Consider the following 22,430-nt stretch of genomic DNA (forward strand, 5'->3'; position numbering starts at 1 on the left):
GACAATCTAGATGAAATGAATAAATTCCTAGTAACACACAAACTAGCAATTGACACTAGAAGAACTAGAAAATCTAAAAAGATTTACAATCAACAAGTGATTGAACCACCAGTCAAAAACTTTCCAACAAAAGCCTGAGACCAGATTCTACAAAACATTTAAGGAAGACTTAACACCAATCCTTCTTAAACACTTCCAAGATATGGATGAGAAGGAAACAGTTCCTAACACATTCTATGAGGTCAGGACTACCATGATACTAAAGCCAGACAAAGACATCTCATACACACAAGAAAACTATAGAGCAGTATTCCTTACAAATAAGAATGGAAAAATCATCAACAGAATACTAGCAAACTGAATCCAGCAGCATATTAAAAGGATTTTACAACATGACCAAGTGGGCTTTATCCTAGGAATGCAAGGTGGTTCAACATAAGAAAATCAACCAATGTAATACATCACAAAATGGAATGAAGGAAGGGAAACCACATAATCATCTCAACTGATGCAGAAAAAAATACTAGGTGCAAGACAGGCTCAAGGATATATTGTACAACATGGGGAATACAGCCAATACTTTGTAGCAATTGTAAATGGAAAGTAAGCTTTAAAAATTGTACAAAAAATTTAAAAATTTTTAAATTTTTTAATAAAATCCAACACTTTAACCCATAAATAAATTCAACAAACTAGGCATAGAAGTAAATGCCTTAACTTGATTCAAGAAATTTATTAAAAACCCACAATTAACATCCCACTCAGATCAGGAAAAAGAGAAGCATGTCTACTCTTCTCACTTCTATTTGAAAGTGTACTGGAAGTCCTATCCAGGGCAATCAGACAAGAAAAAGAAATATAGGTACCCAAATTGGAAAGAAAGAAGTAAAATTAAATCAATTTGATTTATAGATGACATGATCTTATATACTGAAATCCTGAAGAATTCACAAAACAAACTATTAGAGCTAATAAATGAATTCTGCAAAGCTGCATGACACCAGATCAACATACAAAAATCAGTTAATTTCTACACAGTAGCAATTAATGGAAAATAAAATTAAGAAAATGATTCCATTTACAATAGCATCAAAAAGAACAAAATACTTAAGAAATAAATTTAACCAAGGAGATGCAAGATTTGTATGCTAAAAACTACAAAACTCTGCTGAAAGAAATTAAAGACCTAAATAAATGAAAAGACATCCCATTGTCATGGACTGTAAGACAATATTGTTAAAATGGCAATACTTCCCAAACTGATCTACAGACTCAATGCATTCTCTACCAAAAACTCAATGGCCTTTTTTTGCAGAAATGAAAAAGCCAATCACAAAATTCATACAGAATTGCAAGGGACTCCTATTAGTCAAAACAATCTTGCACAATAAGAACAAACCGGGAGGATTCACACATTCCAATTTCATAAATCTACTACAAAGATACAGTAAATAAGACAGTGCAGTACTGGCATAAAAATAGGGTGCTTAGGAAAAATGGCTAATGTCAGGACCTGGGTAGAAAAAATAAAAAAGGAGACTGGAATATTTTCTGTACCAAATGTAAGGAATAATTTAAGAATAATGGGGACATGTCAAAAGTACACAAAAGAGGAGCCAGCTCAAGATAAAACTGAAAAAGTTTAACAGAGATTCACGATAAAGCTTGTAGACTGCCCCTCCCCTGGTCTCAAAACATTACCTCTTTGCAGAACAGAATAAAGGTCTATATAACTCTGTGTTCCCAGCAAGACAGGCCTCCACCCAATGTACCCTTTCAAATTCTTTCTGCTACACCACTATAAACTGCCCTGAGAGATCAGCGCCAAGGAAGAGACCATAATATGAGCAGATTGTCCATCTACTTCAGAGGTCATCAGGACTATTCAACCATCCCTTACATGCCTGTCAACAAAAGAAGCCTAGAAACTCACAGGTTATCCCTAATCCCACCTCCATGTGGCATTGTACAGGCCCTAAAATTTGACACAATCTTAGAACTGTCCTTGTTTCACCAAATCCTTTCTATGTTTGCTCTGGAACTCACAATCTACTTTTTGGAAAATTGCCTATATCCTAAACCGCTCCAAATTTTTCTTTCTTCTTTCGTAAATGAACAAGACTGTCTCCTAAGGATGCTATTTCCCCTGCAGCTCATAAATGGTGTCTGTTTTCTTTTCTAACCCCTCATACAACTGGCTCTTCACTCGTACTGGACCTCCTTTTATTTGCCGTTCTAAATCCCCAGCTCCTGTGAGACACATGCCAACTGACCATTTTCCCTAGTACTGTTCCTTGTGCTGACACCTAAAGACATTTCACAATGCCGTCATTCACATATTTGGGTACTGTCTTATGCTTTCTTTCCCTACCACTATTCTTGCCATTGTTTTTGATGATTTCAATATTCAGGCAAAAAAGGCATCCAACACACTAGCCTCTCAGTCCTTGATCTGCTTATTTCCAACAATCTTGTCCTCCATCACATCTCAAACACCCATTCCCTTGGTTATATTTTATATTAACTGCAACCCTGCAAATCTTAAACATTCCCTACTTAACCTTCATTTCCTATTTTGCAACTGATTCCCCCTACCACCTTGACTCACTCAACTCTACCAGCACCTGTAATCCATTAAACTTACAGCTTCTTTTTTTGAACTATTGCCTCCCAACTAAGTCCTCACACTTTCCTTCTTACAAAGCTTAAATTTCATAATCCATGATGATTCATTCCCTTGCCCTTTCTTCCCTTCTGTTTATACTCACTTGCTAAAACCATAATCTAGTTAAATCCAATATCTGCCTCATTCTTACCTCTGCCCAAGCAGTTAAACATGACTAAAGTAAAAAATCACAACCAAAAGTTGATTGGTCTCATTTTAAATTCATGAACATACGTTTCAAATGGGCCTCCAACAGTGACAGTCTAACCCTTTATTTACTTACATAGTCAACTTATTTTCCCACTCCCCAAAGTGATTATTTCACTTTCTTCAAACCTCCAACACCTTTCCCCCTATTCTAACCTTCTAACAACATTACATCTTAATTCACTATAAATTATAAATAATTCTAAGAGAACTTTCACAACCTCCCACCATCAAATCTATCAGAAATGTGTATTTACATATATACTTAGCTTTCTCTGAAGACATTATGGATCTACGTTTCTAAGTACAGTCAATCCTCTACTAGCACACTAATCTCCACTCTTTCTTCACAACTCTGCTCCTGAAGTTGATATCCTCTCCTGCATGGCTCATTTTCTACTTTCTGCATAACTAATCACAACAACATGCAAACATACTTCTATTTCCCATGTAAAATAAGATACCCTTTCTTGATGGAGAAAAAAATACGCATAGAATACCACTTCTTTTTTAAAATATTTCTCATTTTAAAATACTTTAAGACTCACAAGAAATTGCACAAATAGTACAGAGTTCCCTTGCACCCTTTATTTATTTTCCCCAATGGTAACAGCTTGAATAACCATAGTTAAAACCAGGAAACTGATGTTGCTATGTAATTTACTACTACCTATGTATGTGTGTGTGTGTGTGTGTGTGTGTGTGTGTGTGTGTGTGTATATATATATATATATATATATATATATATATATATATATATATATATATTTTAATAACCATAACGTTTCTTTTAAAAAGAATACCTAGGAGGAGGGTATAGCTCAAGTAGTAGAGTGCATGCTTAGCATGCACAAGGTCCTGGGCTCAATCCCCAGTACCTCCTCCGAAAGTAAATAAATAAATAGACCTAATTACCCCCCCCACTAAAAAATAGATAAATAGACTTTTAAAAAAAAAAAAAAAGAATACCTATAAGAGGGAGAAAATAAAGAGGAGGGGGTAGAGATAAAAGCTAGATTTCTTTCAGATATCTTATTTTGTAGCTTTGACTTTGGAACTATGTAACTATTTTATATATAAAACTAAACTGCATTTAAACAAGCAATCCCTAAAGATCAAAACTAAAACTGAACAAGTTAACCTAAATGTGTATCTACTTGGTAGTATAATGATACAGAGTGTAACAATTCTGAGTAATATTGAAACACGGTTATTTGACTGTGTATCTCTCCTGAAGTATACCCAAAGGACAAAAACTGTGCAAAAAAACCAAAACTACAGTTGACCCTTGAACAACTCAGGGGTTAGTGGTGTGAATGATCCCCCAGGAAGTCGAAAATCCAAGTATATTCTTATAGTCCACCCTCCCTGGCTTGTGGTTCTGCATCTGTGGATTCAACAAAACCAAGGATCATGTAATACCACAGTACACGTGTATCGAAAAAAATCTGCATATAAGTGGACCTGCACAGTTCAAAGCATGTTGTTCAAGGGTCAACTGTATTTTCAGTTATCATAATATTGGCTGTAAGGCTGGTACTGTTAGGCAGTAAATGTATAAATCTGGAACATTTTATCACACCAAGTACTACAAGTATTACACCAAGCAGGGAAGCTACCAAAGAATATTAAAGTTATGTCAAAAGGACCCAGATGCCAATTTGAAGAGGTCTCCCTGGACAAAAATGAGGTAACATCAGTAAAGATAACTGCAATGGGCTAAAAAACATTAAAACTAAAAAATGAATCATCACCACTGAAGTATGCTAACAAACAGATTCATCCTTCTGAAAAATAAGCAACTGAAGAAAGACTCCTTTCTCATATGAACTGTACTATTAAGGACCAAATAGTAGGTATAAGGACATTTCTTTATACAGAAGTATCCAAGCTAATAAAATGGAAAAGAAATGTGAGAATTAGACTAGTACTATTTTGCAACTCCTTATAAATTAACAACCCTAGGCACTGATTATCATGACTGTTAACATCATAAAGGACAGCCAATCTCCTGAAAGAATAAATAATATACACCAAGGTTTTTAGAACTAATAGTTAATATTTTAGTCAGATTTCTTTCAGCTGAACTATCCATTTCCCTTATAGTGAAATGGGGCTAGCAAATTTTTTCTGTAAAGGAAAAAATGGTAAATATTTCAGGTTTTGTTGGCCACTGGGGCTCTGTTGTAACTACCTCATTCTGCCTCTGCCAGTTTTAGCTAGAAAGCAGCAATGAACAACAGGTAAATGAGTCGGCATTGACTTTATTTATAAAAACATGTGCTGGGAAGAACTTAGCTCATGGACTGTAGTTTGCTGAGTAGTTACCTCTGCCCTAAATGATGAGGTAGAGAAATCAAGGATCCCTAATGATAAATTAATTCTCCTCAGAAGAAAAGTTAATCTGGTAGTTATTATTCAATCCTCAAACCATCAGGTAGGGGAGGGTATAGCTCAGTGGTAGAACACATGCTTAGTATGCATGAGGTCCTAGGTTCAATCCCCAGTACCTCCACAGAAATAAATTAATAAGCTAATTACTCCCTCTGCCAAATCTAAATTGACAGAAGAGTCAATATAGTCTTCAGGCTGACCATTCCTTAACTTATTTTGCTAATTTGGAATGTGTGGCAAGCATTAATGTGTTTTGATGACTCTGAGTCCAAAAGTTTATAATTTTAAAAACTATAATAAAGCAGATCGTGAATAAAATATGTTAGGAATCCAGTAATAACTTTAATTTACTAAGTTGAAACATACAGATATACATATACAGGTATATATATAGAAGTAATTTAGATGGTTGGAGTTTTTTACCTTATCAGAAAACCAAATGAGCCTGGAATCTTCATAATACCTAAACATGCCATATTTAGGATCCAATAATTCCCTCATGATGAGCAAGAAAAATTCCTTGCGTACCCCTCCTGCATCAACAGCATCTTCTCCAACGAATATAACCTAAAACAGCACAATACAAACACTGAACATAAAGAAATGAAGGTATATTCTGGGGACCTATAACATGTTATTATGAATAAATAAACAGGAAAACTTTAAACATATTTTCTGAATAAAAGTCCCAATTATAGAAAATGTCAATTTACCTTGAGTGGCTTTTTGTAGTCTATATTCTTTGTCTTCCTAAGTACTTCCATTGCATCTCCTACAATATTTTCTCTACGGACCACTAGAATTAAGCAAGGATTCACAGATTCAATCACTGGGAGAAAAAGAGAGGAGACATTCTGTCTGTGGGCCTGGTCAATAGCCATCTAGAAAACAAAAGATTAAAAATTTAATAGCAATGCTATAAAGAAGCTACTGTGACAGAATAAGCTAACCTCTACCTATTAATTATGGTTATCCTAGAATTCCTATACTACTGAATTCACATAGCACCTAACATAGTATTTAGCACAGCATAAGACCTTAACTATATTCGAGCATAAAGACTATCCTTTTAAATTTTTTATAGTAATGTGTAACTAAAGATACCATTAAATTAACATGAAACTATAATAATACTGATAAACCTGAAACTGCTGTTTCTCAAAAAACTACAGGGATGGAGTGTGAGAAAAAAAAGAAAATAGCATTAAAACAAATCTTTAAAGTGAATAAGGAACAACCAGTTAAAAGGTTTACAGAAATTCATCTAGTAGAGTGATCACTATATGTGCTCAAAAACCAAACATTTGGCTTCTACCATTTAAAACTTCTGTTCTTTTCCTATGATTTCCCCTGTGTTCTTGTCTAAAAAGGAGTATCCTACATTAAAAGCACCAAGTAATTAACTTGTTTTAACAAAGACTGCCAAAAAACTAGCAATCTAGCTGTTAATATAGAATCCTACAAAAATATTTATTTCTTCTGTTGAAAATGGAAATAAGCACATCTTTAAAATTCCTCCTAGCAGTTATTATTTAAATATATGGAGGTATTTAGAATACTAAATGCACATATTTTTTAAAACAGAACTTTTTTTGGTTTTATGGAGGTATTGGGGACTGAACCCAGGACCTCCTGCATACTAAGCATGCATTCTACCACTGCGCTGTACCCTCCCCTCAAACGTATTTATTTTAAAGGAATGAAAATTGCCATCAAATTGGGGGAGGAGGGGCAGATACATTTTAAAAGCATTTTTAGAATATTAAGTGCCCAAGGTCTCATTTCATCCCTTCTGAGTCCTCAGATTCAGCAGTCTGATATTCTATATCAGAGGAGAAACTCAAAACCTTTTTAATTTACAGGTTCAAATGATAAAGGAAATCTACCGTAGTTCCTCAAAATCACAAGATAAACTAGTTTTAAAAATCCTCACTTTATAAAGGAAAGAATGCTCAACATAAAGTCGAAGGAGTAGGGGGAGAAAGGAGAGGGAGGAGGAAAAGACAATCCTCCTCAGGAAAATACGTTATTTATTACTAAAACTTTCTCCAAGGAAATTTCATACCCTCCTCCTAACAAGTGATCAAATGCCTCCTACTTTAACATCACCTCTCCTCTAGTCACTTCCATCTTTTACCAAGAATATAAATAGAGGACATATAATACAGCAAGATTTGAAACAAATCAACATTTTATCAAGTAAATTAGTAAAACTGTTTATAAAGACTATATATTTCTGTAATGGAAGAGGCTTATACCATTTTTTAAGATACAAAATGATAAAAAGTTAAATTATTCTATTTTCATTAAAATACATATAAGTAGCCCTCATAAGAATATACATTTCACATGCAACAGTCCTTTTTATAGTTACCAAAGGTACTTTGTAAAAGACAGATCACAAGGTACAAAATGTCCCCTAAGACACTTTGAATATTTATTGTTGAAAAACATCACAGATACATGTAACCCCAAAGTTCACAGAAGCACTATTTACAACAGCCAAGACATGGAAGCAAACTAAATGTCCATCAATAGAGGAATCTATAAGATGTGGCATGCATACACACATACACACATACACACTCACATGGACTATTACTCAGTCATAAAAAAGAAACATTGCTGTTTGCAGCAATATGATGGACCTGAAGAATATCATACTAAGTGAAGTTAAATCAGACAGAGAATGACAAATATTACACGATATCACATATATGTGAAAAGTAAAAAATAATACAAATGAATTTATGTACAAAACAGAAACAGACTCACAGACATAGAGAACAAACTTATGGTTAACAAAGGGGAAAGGGAAGAGGGAGCGATAAATTAGGAATTTGGGATTAACAGATACACACTACTACATATAAAATAGATAAGCAACAAAGATTTACTGCACAATATAGGGAACTATATTCAATATCTGGTGATAGCCTATAATGGAAAATAATCTTAAATATAAATATATTGGAATCACTTTGCTGTATACCTGAAACTAACACAAAACTGTAAATTTACTTTTTAAAAAAATCACAGAAAAAATTCAAAAACTGCTCTCAAATTAAGTTACTACTATTCAATATTTTACCTGCATCTGTAAGACTGCATCTGTTTGTAACAGAGTAGTTTTTGCTTGGGCGTCAAATACAAATGGATATGTGCAGATTGTAAGAGGGATATCTGCCAACTAGAAATAAAAAATTAGCTTATTAGTACAAATTGGTTTGTGATATATTTCTCGTATGTACTGTCATTGTTGACCACATTCTTGGTTCATTCTTTTGTATCTTTCAGGAATTATAAATAAAACATGTTGCTTATTTCTGAATACAGAATTTTTACTGATAATCAAATGAGGCTTTGGAATAACCCTAATTTCAAATTTTAGTTGAGAACTGTATACTTGAAAATACATTAAATTGTACATTACAGGTATCTTTTGCTCAACATGTATTACACCTCCACGTTTCAGTGAATTAAATTGCAATTTTTTTTTCTAAGGTTGGGGGCCTATTTGTTAAATAAATATCCAGTTCTTATATTTTACAGCTATTCTAGCAACCGAGGCCAATGATAAGCAATCTGCTTATTCATTCATTTAACAAATATTTACCACATGCCATTAGGGTGCCATCAACATTATGAGTGAAACAATCTGCTTATTCATTTAACATACAAAATAAGCGCCATTAGTACACCCTTTAAAGTTGACAGAACTCATCTATTACTATCATTATCCGACATTAGTTACCTTATAGCCAATTATTTATCCTATCAGTTAATGCAGTGATTGACTTCTAAGTATTTCAATAGTGCAGCAAAATACTAGGAGTTATGAACTGACAGTCAGAGGCTCTTGTAGTCGGAGGATGTATTCCTACCATCTACCCAACAAGGCAAAATTCTGGGGCCAGCCCTGATACAGAGCCCCTGCTAGAAGGCTTCCAGTGAAGACTTAATACACCATGAAACAACCCACTTCTTTTTCTTAGAAAATTCTTTACATTAAGTCTGAATATGCTTTTCTATACATCACTTTGTTTTGTATTTCAGTCTTCATTTTGTCCCTGCAAGGAAGTATATATGGTTTTAATATTTCATGCCCCCATGCTCCCGTTATGTTGTCTTTTTCCCACACTAACCATTCCCAATTTTTCCAGCTGCAATAATATGGTCTCCATCCCAACCACCTTCTTTTAAATGTACTTCAATTTGTCTAAGTCACTTTTTAACTATGGCTCCCCAAAATGAATTCAACAGTGCCTAATCAGTACAGAACACAAGACTAGTAACTCTTTGTTCTCAACATATAAGATAACATGCTGAGTTATATTCCCTTTAATAAGTTATCATTCTTGGCTACTTTTCATGTTGACAGTTTTTATCCTCCACCCTGTATCTATGTCATTAACTAGTTATTGATGGTAGAAAGTCATTTTACTACTTTGAAACTTGAAAAGACTTGAGATGATTTCTTAAGTTCCCTTTGGCTCCAAAACTCTTTGATTTCATAATTTTATGTGCGACTTCTACTTGAAGATGAGGAAGCAAACAATGTTAGGCCTATAACTTAAAGCTAATTCTAAATGTTTCATTTCAAGTTTAAGTGCTGGGGGAAAAGCAAAGTAAACAAGAAAACCTAAAGTCTATAAGAGAAGTATAAAAAAAGTATTTTAACATTCTCAAGTATTAAAAAGGTGGTTCAGAATTGCTGACTACGTAAGCCAAAGTGCTAGAACTTTATTAACAGCACATTAAACAAAGAGAGGAAGATGATCATACTGAAAGTTTACTCAATTTTGTGAGCATTTTGAGTACCAATTATTAGTTTAAAAACTAAAGGTCATTTTACTTCTCTAATATAAATTATCTTCTGTCTTTGGTGTAGACATTTGTTAAATTTTAGAAGTTTGCTTTTTAATATTCTGAGGACAGATAAATTTTATACTGGAAGACTTTAGGAGGAAAGGAACTATTTTAAAGCAAGTATCATTGAAAGGCATCATATAGGTGTGCTGTCAACTAAAACAGAGATTTAATTTCTGAAAAATTTCCCTGGAAGGTTATACAGAACACATTCTATACATTCATTTTAAAAATGTTTATGTTTGTAAAGTCACAAAAAAGAGAAACCTGGGGCTTTGAAATCACTTAGGACAAAACAGACTATATCTTACTCTGAACATGAGACTTTATTACACCAAACTTACCTCAGTTAATCCATGGTTGACATCCTAAGACAGCAGTGCAGAATGTGACAGTAATGAGGAAAGAGCAATGTTAGTGTCCAAATTTACTATTTCTATTCAAAGTAGCATTTCATATATTTTGCTACAGCAGAATACTAAATTAATGACGTAGACCAAAATACATCTACAACAAAACTTACCCTTTCCACATGTACCTATATATATTTACTAATAAATACGTATTTATCATATTTATATATATATACATCTATAAATGTAATAAGTCCTTTGTTTCAGGTACCCTGTAATCACAAAATCATCAAGGCTTGAACATAATAAAATTTGTTTTTAGCAACTGAGTGCCCCATTTGCAAAATTTAGGTAGAATAGGGAAACTAATCCTAAACCTAACTTGGTCTTGAAGAAATGATTTTATGGCCCTGTTTCTCCAGCTGGAAAATGGAGAAAATATTCCTCAGACTTTAGGACTTGGTTAATCTTGACAAAATGTTTGGAAAGTATTTAGTAGATTAAAATGATATATAAAAACAAAGTGAGGAAAATAAGCCATAAGTTGTTTTTATTCATCAGAAAAAAAGAGAAACATAGGTATCTTATACTAAGGGTTATTTAACATTAAATTAGCTTAAAATAGAAAGTACAGAACAGGGCATAGTGGTTGGGTAAGCAGAAAGAAGAACTGAAGGGAGAAAGACATTTATAAAGGAAATAATAATGGCAATTATAATGAAAGCTTACCACTTCACTGAACAGAAATGTATACCTTTTGCAGAAAGCTTCCACATATGCTCAGGGAATAGACTCATATAAAGTGCTAGAATCTCCAAAACTATATTACTAGGTTTGCAGTTGGTACCTTGTATAATGAGGAATTAATCTTACCCAAAGAAAGGTCTGGTTTTGCCCTCAGCTACTGGGAGATGATCTACAGGTCTTTGGAGTGTCACGCCTTAACAAGAGTGTCTTTGTTTGCCATGGGCTCTGGACATGTGGTTATCAGTTCTGCCTCCAGAAGGGCTAGAGAGTAAAAGTCAGCCACATGGACAGAACGTGATGCAGCCTCAATAAAACCTCTGGGCACCAAGGCTCTGGTGAGCTTCCTTGGTTGGCAATACTCTGTGAATACTGTCACACATGGCTGCTGGGAAAGTAACTTGTCCATAAATCCACAGGGAGAGGAAAATAGAAGCTCTGCCTTTGGTACCTTTCCCAGATTCTATCCTATGAACTTTCTCCCTTGGCTAATTTTAATCTGTACTCTTCCCCTGTAATGAACTGTATAATAGTGATTTTCAGTTAGTTCTATGAGGTCTTGTAGCAAATTACTGAACTCAAGAGTGGTTTGGGGAATCTCTCAATTGGTATCAGAAGTGAAGGCAGTCTTGTGTGCACTGTTCCCTCTAACTTCATAGTCGGCTAAATTCTTGCATGCCTCAAGGGGTATTCACTAGAAGCTTTAAGACATTACCAAACACTTAGGGTTCACTCACTATTGTGCTAAATAAACCCAAAGCAGTATAAGTATAAGGAAAATATGACTGTTAGAGCTAACTTCCTATTCTGAGAAAGATAATTATTGATAATAGTTTCTTTCAAAATGTTCAGAGTACCAAGTTCTTACTACATAGGTGTCCCTATTGGCAATGTTAACAGAAGAATGTATTTAAAAGTGATTCTGCAGAAAAAGCTTTTTAGATTACATTTAGTTTAATTTAAAGCAACTTAACAGGAACATGTGAAATCCTTTTTACAGTATATATTGTGAAACATTTTTAAAGTGCTATGATTACTGAAAGTTTGAATAAGCAAAGAAACACCTTTCAGTATTTTCTGACTACCTATGGCCAGCCTGATAACTAAACTTGATACCAAGTATACCTGGTTATCAGGGGAGACGGATTTCATTCTTAATAATGAAACATTAATATATATGCACTATTTTTATTGCTACATGTAAATAAATAAAAGTGCTAAGCATATCATTATGCACTGGGAAGTCAATAAGATTCTCAGAATCTATAGTGTAACTAAACCATATTAAAGCAGAATGTAAGTTTGACTGTAGACAGATGTGAGCTAGAAAGAATATGAAAAATAACAGGATGTGTGGAAAACTTGAGAAAAGAGGAGAGACTATTAGATTCCAAGCAAAATGATTCATGCAGGAGAGAGGCATCAAAGGGAAAGCCAGATTAAAACATTAACAGAAATTTCAGTTTAAGAGTTAAGGATCTAAGACAAAAGCTAAAACATTAAAAAAAATAAGTAAATGCATAAAAAAGCAAGACTGAATTCTTCCAGGAAATATTAAGAGTTGTAAGACAGTTGTTGTATTAGTTGCAAATCTAATTAAGCCGAAGTAGTATTTCCAAGAGAAATTTAAAAGGAAAACAAAATGGTAAGGATAGGGACAGGATATTACAAAACATGTGAGGTGTCAATTAAAGGTCTAGTGCAAAAAGTTACCATTATCATTCAATGTGCGACTTATTACTGGCTCCAAATCCACATACTCAAGCACTAACTGTTGGCTGTTTGTAGACTGGGGGCTCTGAAATTAGGTCAAGGCAGGCCTAATTTTAGTTACTCAACATCCTAGAAGTTTGAGTGAGAAAGGCCTGAAGGAAATGTTCAAGTCAGGGTCTCATGGTCTAAAGCAGAATTCAGTAATGCTGCTTTTAACGTAAATGATTAATGATAATTCTAGTTATAGACAAAAAAGATGTAACTCCTTGGCATGATTTAGTTTCAGCAAATTACCTACAGCAAAACACTATAACATTGCTGGTGTCATCATTATTTCAGGGTATAACACAGGATTATTCTGAGAAGATATAAAGAGAGGATATCGAAGTTACTGAAGTAATTCAAAGAGGTATGAAAGGTGTTGGCAACTAGACAGAAGTAAAAAGATATTTCTAAGACATGAAGGAAATGAAAAATAAACAAATATAATTTGGTTCTTCAATGCATAAGGAATCAGTCCAAGAGTCTGCAAAAATATTACTGCCATTAAAAACGACAAGGGAGCTTTAAAAAGTATGAACCTTCTGGGAAGTACTATAGCTGCAAGGTTTATACTGCAAATATTAAAGTATACAAATATACTGTAATTTCTTCATTTCATTAAATGAGGAAGAAACTCAAACTTAACTCAGGGAGTTAAGTACTGGTCTGTCTTCCCAAAGCTGGTCTCCCCAGATGTTACATCCATCTATCTTCCTAGTATGCTGGTGAGTATGTCATGTTGCTAGCTCAGCACTATCCATAGTTAAAGTATAAAACCTTAACTCCACAGAACACATACAATAATGATTTATAAACCCAGCACAATTAACATTGAAATAAAATTTATGACTTAAAAATACAGAAAATTTAATATCAAAGACTATAAAATCTCACCAATTTACCAAATACATTCAGTAGTACTTACTTGTATCTGACATGTCTCACACAGTTATATACAGTTCTTAAAATAAGTGAATATGCACTTAAAAAATGCTTAACTTGACTCTTATGATTCAAACAGGCACAGACCTCTCTATTCTTTATTCCAAGTTTGTTCTTTTTTACTAGATATATACTAGTATGTATGTATAGTAACTAAAAGTGTAAGAAAGGGGAGAAAAAAGAGCTAAGAGTTTAGTAGTAACCACTACAGTATTTTTATAAACAATTTAAGAGCAAAGTTAAAAGAAGTAAGCAAAAATACAACTGGAAATAGTATCTAGAAAGTGGAGAAAAACATCAAAGAGCAGAAGATAAGAAGAGAGAGAGAGCTCATATGTCCTTTTATTTTGCCAAGAGATCACTGAAAAACAGATAAAAAGCAAAAGGAATACAACTGAAGAAAACAGCTTCATATACTAAGACCAGAGTCTGGAAAAAACAAACAAAACAGAGAAACTTATATAGTAACCAGCAGGAGTAGGAGGATTAAGCAAAAACTTCATGGAAACACGTAAAGGCAAACAGGTAAAAGAGGATGGGAAAATGGAAGAGAATGAGGTGAAAAGTTAGAAGTCTCAGCAGTACAAAAGGATATTATAAGGAATGCAAATAATTTCACAGAATTAGTTTTTAATGTTTAGGAAGTCTACACCTGATGGGTTCTTTTGTTTTGTTTTGTTTTCTTCCACTTTTATTGAGATATAACTGACATACAGCATTGTTTAAGTTTGGGGTTTTTTTTGAGGGGGGGTAATTAGGTTTATTTATTTATTTTTTTAAGAGGAGGTACTGGGGATTGAACCAGGACCTCATGCATACTAAGCATGTGCTCTACCACTTGAGCTATACCCTCCCCTCAGCACTGTTTAAGTTTAAGGTGCATTTACCTGATGGATTAAAATCCTTGACTGGGAAAGAAAGGAAATGGAGAAAAAAAATCTCAACACATTATGGCATAAAGAGAAAGCTAATAAAGGTGAAATAATTTCCTTGCAGTGTTTAGAACAAGGTAAAGCTTTCCATATATATTACATATACTTTAATATGTGTGTATTATATAAGTAAAATTTATAGACATATTTCTTATAGTAATTATGTTCTATCAAGGAATATTTTAAACTTCCACACTGAAGCAATGGAATTATTTAAGGTCATAACTCTTGTTAAATAAATAATGCTATACATATGTATGTGTGTATAAACACATATAAATAAAGAATAATCTTCCACTACCACAACCACCTCTTCAATACCAGTTTGTCTATAAATGGAGAGAAAGGAAAAGCATGTAGTTGACAGAGTAGAGTAAAAGAGGGCAATTCTCAAGTACAACTAGAGGGCAAATTGGAAAAGCCTAGAAATAATAAGGTAGTCCTCTACTGGCTCCCTCTTACCAGAAAACAGTAGCACACTGAAACAGCTTCTAAGGAAATTCAATTTGATATTATCATAGTTATGTGCCAAGAGAAGTCTGGATACAAGCCTGACAAACTTAAAAGCAGACATTCAAACCATAGTTTTTCAGCACAGCACACAATTATTGCTAACCAAAAAATCCTATTAAACTGACATTTCTTTTAACTTGTTAAGAACACAATTAGTTTATGACCTACATACTAGGTAAAAATTCAGGTGTCAAAGGACATCAGATCTAATTCACAGTGATCCAAGAGGATATGACTCTCCAGGATAATGTTTATCAAACTGGGCTTGCGGATCCCAGGGGGGATATATTCCTAGGGGTCTATGAGTGCTCTGGGAGAATTTTTAATTTTAGTGGTTTTTTCATTTGTTTTCGGGGTTTTTTTGGGGGGGGGGGATTAGGTTTATTTATTTATTTATTTATTTTTATTTAACAGAGGTACTGGGTATTGAACCCAGAACCTTGTACATGCTAAACATGTGCTCTACCACTGAGTTATACCCTCCCCCCTAATTTTAGTGTTTTTATATCAATAATTTCTTAAAAAACTGATGAAAAATCTAAACTTAGAATAATCCATTTAAAATCTCAGTAGTACCATGAACCTCCAAGAGTTTCAATGGCTGTGATTATAATCAAACTGGCACTAAAAAGGACCTTCATGTCTACAACTTCATAAATAAATGATGTGCTTGATGAGTGAAGGCCAAATGAGTATCACACCTCATTCTAAAAGCAAAGTTTCACTGTGGTTCAAATAGAAAAAGGTAGCAAGAGAACAGAGCTATAAGACACCTCAGAAAGAGACTACTGTCAAACTTAAAGCTTGTGTCAAGGTAGCCAGTAATAACCATCATTTTACCAAGACTTAACTATGCATCAGAAACTACCTTAAGTACTTTATATGGACCATATCAATTAATCTTTGCATTAACTATAAAAGGTATGTATTATTATCCCCAATTTACAGAAAGTAATTAAGTAATTACCACAAGAACATAGAGTGAATAAATACTGAAGTGAGAGCCACTGAAAAATGAAATACTGCCATTTGTAGCAACATGGATGGACCTAGAATATTATGCTTAATGAAATAAGTCATAAAGACAAATACTATATATCACTTATACATGGAATTCAAAAAGTAATACAAATGAAACTATATACAAAAACAGGAAAAGACTCACACAGAAAACAAACTTTCAGTTACTAAAGGGGAGGGAGGGAGAAGGGACAAATTAGGAGTAGGGGATTAACAGTTACAAACTACTAAACAAAACAGATAAGCAATGAGGATTTACTGTATAGCACAGGGAATCATATTTAACAACAAAAAGTAACTGAAAAAACATATTGAGGCGAGATTTGAACGTAGGCACTCTTATGTTACACTCCGTATCTACATTTTGAGCTGAGATTCCTGATAAAGAGAACATAATGATCCTCCATACTAAATATTAACTTGATTTTTACTTGTTGTGTAATTTATAATTAATTTATAAATTTGTTACATTTTTAAGAGTTCTTTTAAAAGCTATGCACCAAGAGTTTAGAACTGTTTAGTGTTTAGACAATCATAAATAGGGTAAGGAAACACTAAGCTTCTTAAAGGAATAGTTTTACTTTAAAAGGGGTCCATATATCACTGCAGTCTCAAAAACATTGCTCAAAGACCTCGGGTACCTAGGTGGTGTATCAGAGTTTACATGCAAAGTCTAAAGATTAAAAAAGTTCATTTTCTGAATCATCAATTTTCCTCTATGGTAAATAATTTTAATCCCTTTTACATTGCAGTAAATATTTATTATGTCAAAAATTTGCAATCAGTTTAAGATAAAATATGAGACTTCAAACAAGTCTTGCCAAGGGAAAGTTAATAACCTTAAGAAATGTATTTTTTCTCCTGCTCTCAGGGGTGCTTTGGAGGGAGAGTTTGAAAAGTTTCGTCTAGATGAGAGATTTAGTTTAAATATGGAAGGAAAAAAAAAACCATTTACTCACAACTTTCCTGAGGTCAAGTATTTTCTCTCTTAAAAAATGATTATTGCCCCTTGACTCCAGTAGTTCAGTGCAGAACCTCTTTAAAGTACTGCCTATGGTTGTTGTTCCCTATTCCTCACTCCCAAGTTTCCCTTTTTTTTTTTCAAAGATGAAATTTTATTGTTTATTGTTTGTTTTTGCTGTTGTTGTTTGGGGGGGGGGATCAGGTTTATTTATTTATTTATTTTTAGAGGAAGTACTCGGAATTGAACCCAGGACCTTGTGCATGCTAAGCATGTGCTCTACCACTTAAGCTATACCCTTCCCCTGCAAGTTTCTCTCAAGTATAACTTACCCTGGCAGGCATTATCAAGGTTACCAATGACCTTCATGTAACCAAATTCTTTACTCAATTCTATGGTTTTATTCTATTTCTCAGCAGCATTCAATACAGTCTCTCCTTCACTTTTTAATTTTGGTTCCCACAACTCTCTCCTAGTTTCCTCCTATAACACCTGCAACTCCTCCTTAAACTCCTTTGTTGATTTCTCTCCTTTCCTCATCTCATTCATCAGCAATTCTTGTCCCTTTTACCTCCAAGTCCATTTCCCATCTTCCATCTATACAACTACCATCCTAAACAAACCCACCGTTTTCTCTCCCTTAATCTACTAAAACTGCCTTCTAACTAGCCTCCCTTTCAATTTTTGCTCCATTCCTCTCACTCCACTCTCCACACAGCTGACAGAATGATTATTTTATAATATAAATTACATTGTATTCCTCTCCACCCCTGCTTACCACCCTCCAATGGCTTATCACAACACTTCAGATAAAACCCAAGTTCCCAATCCTAATTTACTAAACTGTTCAAGATCTAGTACCCATTTCAGTGATCCTTTCCCAGAACTTTCCCCATTCCCATATTTTGGCCATACAGGTCTCCTAACCTTCAAATACGTCAAACTTATCACCTAAGGTCTTTTACCAGATGTTCATTTTTCCTGACATTTCCTCTGCTCTGATCTTACATGGCTGCTTCTTGTCTTTTAGATTACAGCTCGAAATTCCTCAGACATTATCCAATTGCAAGAAATCATCCAGTCTTTATTGCCTTCTCCTATTTTAATTTTCTATACAGTGCATATTATTAGCTAATATTTTTTGCTTTATTTTTTACTATCTATCTTGCCCACTGGATTATTAGTTTCATAAGAATAGGGCCTTATTTGTCTCGTTGATCACTTTATTTCTAATACCTAAATAAGTGCCTGTTACACAGGAGATTCTCAATAAGTATTCGCTGAATGAGCAAATAAGTAGACATAAATCTGTAGGGTGGCTGTAAACTTGACTGAGCCTTCCAGTGATTCTGGCGAATAAAAAAAAAAAAATCAAGTCTCTTCCAATCCAGACTTAAGTACCCAAGGAAGCAAAGATATTCCTGAAGTGACCTGATTCCTATAAGTAAGAGTATCCTAAAAACAGCATTCATTAATCACACTGCCATTCAAAAACTACTGTCCTCTCTAAGTGCCTCTACTAGACATATTTGAGATACTGTTAGAAGTGCTAGTAAATGAGCCGACAGAGCACCTGTTCACAAGGAGCTTGTAGCTGGTACCTAACAAGCAATGAAGGCTACTTATCCTTTTAGAACTGCTACATGCATATTGTTTAAATTGCCTGCTTCAGGGGTGAAAAAGTTGGCCTTAAGTGTATTACAATGGTTAGAAAATAAGATTATTAAACCTGACTATTTATATCTAGCTGCTTACCCATTTCTATATTTAAATTTTCTGTGACTAAAGTTTTATAAGACTACGCTACTATTTTAATGGGGTATTAAGTATCTAGTTATTAGAGACTTAGCTACATGGAAAGATGCATGTTCACTTGTGGATGTAAGTTAAAAAACTGAGATCAAACTAAACACATAAAAGAGAGAGAAATAAAAAGCAGAATCAATGATTCTAGGGCTCTCTTCTGGCAGTTCTGAGGCACTGATCTCACAACTGTAATATAGTCTTAGAGTTCCAGTATCCGAGACTCCAACATTCTCAACATCAGAGAATTAAGAAGCAACCTTGTGGAAAATAAATGAGATTTAAAAATCTAAGTCACATTTGCATTTTCCTATAGAAAAGTATAACCTATCTCTTTGATTTGGCTCTAGTATAAGAGTAGAATGTTTACTTATAAATACTGCATAATACATAGCTACTCCTTTGCAATGTGCTCTGAATAAAAGCTTTGAAAAACTGTGGTTATTTCAAAAATTAGCAATTGCTTCTTCTGTATTAGAACAAATGATACATAAAAGTGAAATCATAAAATGTAATAGGAAACATACCATTCCATAGGCCTGCTGTTGTACCCAGTTGATATAATCATTCCTTATGTCTATTATTTCTTGTACTTCATGTATATAAAATTTATCATACTGTATAATCTGTCCCGCTTTTTCATTTACCTACAAAAAATAAAAATGTAATTAACATTAAATTTAACCAGTACCTAAGAAAGAGATTGAAAAATCTTTAAATAGAAAAAGGCTTGAGATTTCTAAGCTAATCTTCTCTTTCTATAAAAAATAATTTACTGAGTGCCTACCATATGCAAAATGCTGTTAAGTGTTATGGGAAACACAAAGATTTCTAAGATGTGACATCTGCATTCAGAACCTCAAAATCTAGTAAAAGAGAAAAATATTTATGTAACCACCACACAGTATGAGATTGTACGATTAAAGTATGATATAGCTTAGAGTATATATAAACTAGAAACTGTAAGGACTTCTGGTTGGGGAATGGGACTTAAACAATAAGAACATCTAATGACTGTTAAGTATCACTCTATACTGGTACCTGATTATAATAAACTAAGAGGATGACATTTGAGTAGGATGTGACAAATGAAGAGTGCAAATTACCACCCCAGAAATTACTTACTTATTATAAGGTGAAAAATAAATCTTTAAAAAAGAGAGCACCACCTTAACTGAGTGATCAAATTAATCACCACCCATACTGGGTCAAGTATTATATTCCTGCTGATATAATGCAACAAACAGTACAGACATCATCTATGAAGCAAGAAAATGTCTAACCTGAATCTAATCAAGTCCCTTGATTTAAATTCCAACTTATAGGAAATATAAGGATAGAGAAACAAGTTAAACACCATCACAAGGAAACAATCAAATATCCCGACTATAAGACTTTTAAAAGAAGACTGGCCAGGACTCTCCAAAAAGTCTAGGTAATGAGATAGAAAGGTGGGGGTCAATCTAAATTAAAAGAATCTAGAGGTGCTCTAGTGCTGGATATGGCAGAGTACCTTGTATCAGACTAATCCTATGAACAATATAAAAAACCAACTATTTAAAAACACTGGAGATCAACCAAAAGCGAAGAAACAGGAATGAACACAATCTTTGAAAGAAGGAAAGTACATCTGAAAGCCACATTTTTTTTTAACATGGGAGTACTTCCAAATCAGCATAAGGAGTAGGGGATGGAGCTCAAGCAAAAAGCAGCAGTTTTACCAGACAGAGGAGGCAGAGATTTAAGATTAAAGCGGCCAACATGGCAGACAACGAGGAAGAAAAATTCCAGAAAGGAATCCTGAGGACAAAGCCCCAATGTAAATTCCTCCCACATCTTTGGCTAACTCTTAAACTGCGAATGCACAAGGCAAGACTTGGGGGAACAAACACACCCCAGCAGAAAGCACCAACCAGGAGGCTACTCTTAAAGTAGATTTCAATACAAGGATTTCCAGAGGAAAAAAGGCACATTTCATAATCATAAAAGAAGTAATCTGTCAAAAAGTCACAACAATCCAAAATAACAGCACTTCAAAATACATGAAAGGGAACTTGGCAGAACCACCATAGTTGGAAGTTTTAACATCCCTTTCTGGGTAACTAATTTAAAAAAAAAAAGACAAAATCAGTAAGTATAGAAGACTAAACAATTTTAACCAACTTGCTCATTGTTGCCAGAGGGGAGGGAGACAGGGGATAAGAAAAATAGGTGAAGGAAATTAAGAGGTATAAACTTTCAGTTACAAAATAAATGAATCACAGGTATGAAAAGGTACAACATGGGGAATACAGTCAATAGTTATGCTGTATCTTTGTATGGTGACAGATGACAATTAGACTTATCATGGTGATCATTTTGAAGTGTACAGAAATATTGAATCATTATGTTGTGTACCAGCAACTAACATAGGTCTACTGTATTTCAAAACAAATTAATAGAAAATGAGATCAGATTTGTGACCAGAGGCAGTGGGGTGGAGGGGAGAAGAGACTGGATGAAGGCAGTCTAAAGACAGCAAAACTTGCAGTTCTAAAGTACTAGGGATATAATATACAACATGATAAATATAATTAACAATGCTATACATTAATATATAAAAATTGTTAACAGAGTAAACCCTGAGTTCCCATCACAAGGCAAAAATATTTTTTTCTATTTATTTTTTTTGCGTGTATCTACAGGTATTTTTATTGAAGTATAGTCAGTTTACAATGTTGTGTCAACTTCTGGTGTACTCCATAATGCTTCAGTCATACATGAACATACATATATTCGTTTTCATATTCTTTTTCACCCTAAGTTACAAGATGCGGAATATAGTTCTCTGTGTTATATTGTATGAACTTGTTGTCTGTCTATTTTATATATATTAGTTAGCATCTGCAAATCTCATACTCTCAATTTATCCCTTCCTACCCCCTTTCCCCCTTGGTAATCATAAGTTTTTTCGATGTGAGTCTGTTTCTGTTTTGTAAATAAGTTTGTCTTTTTTTTTAGATTCCACATATAAGTGATATCGTATGGTGTTTTTTGTCCTCTTTCTGGCTTACTTCACTTAGAATGACATTCTCCAGGTCTATCCATGTTGCTGCAAATAGCATTATTTTATGGCTGAGTAGTATTCCACTATATAAATATATGACAACTTCTTTATCCAGTCATCTGTTGATGGACATTTATGTTGTTTCCATGTCTTGGCTATTGTAAACAGTGCTGCTATGAACAATGGGGTATGTGTATCTTTTCGAATTAGAGTTTCCTCTGGATAT

At 33.9% G+C, this 22,430-nt stretch overlaps 1 protein-coding gene across 7 annotated transcripts in view; it reads right to left on the bottom strand.

Annotated features, from left to right (window-relative positions):
• HERC4 (HECT and RLD domain containing E3 ubiquitin protein ligase 4) overlaps positions 1 to 22,430 on the bottom strand; it is a 130,023-nt gene that overhangs the window by 25,803 nt on the left and 81,790 nt on the right. For 5 of the 7 annotated variants that reach the window (XR_004323983.1, XM_032491506.1, XM_032491503.1 and 2 more), the window contains exons 15-19: positions 19,686 to 19,805; positions 10,480 to 10,503; positions 8,358 to 8,456; positions 5,980 to 6,147; positions 5,690 to 5,833 (exon numbers count right to left, since the gene is read on the bottom strand). Coding sequence is in view for 6 of the 7 variants with exons in the window: in XM_032491506.1 (XP_032347397.1) it covers positions 5,690 to 5,833; positions 5,980 to 6,147; positions 8,358 to 8,456; positions 10,480 to 10,503; positions 19,686 to 19,805 (555 nt within the window). In the remaining variant the exon portion in view is untranslated. The remainder of the gene's footprint in view (positions 1 to 5,689; positions 5,834 to 5,979; positions 6,148 to 8,357; positions 8,457 to 10,479; positions 10,504 to 19,685; positions 19,806 to 22,430) is intronic. The other 2 variants (XM_032491504.1, XM_032491505.1) reach the window with 2 other exon arrangements.

This window comes from Camelus ferus, chromosome 11, assembly GCF_009834535.1.
Source record: "Camelus ferus isolate YT-003-E chromosome 11, BCGSAC_Cfer_1.0, whole genome shotgun sequence".
NCBI classification, from domain to species: Eukaryota; Metazoa; Chordata; class Mammalia; order Artiodactyla; family Camelidae; genus Camelus; species Camelus ferus.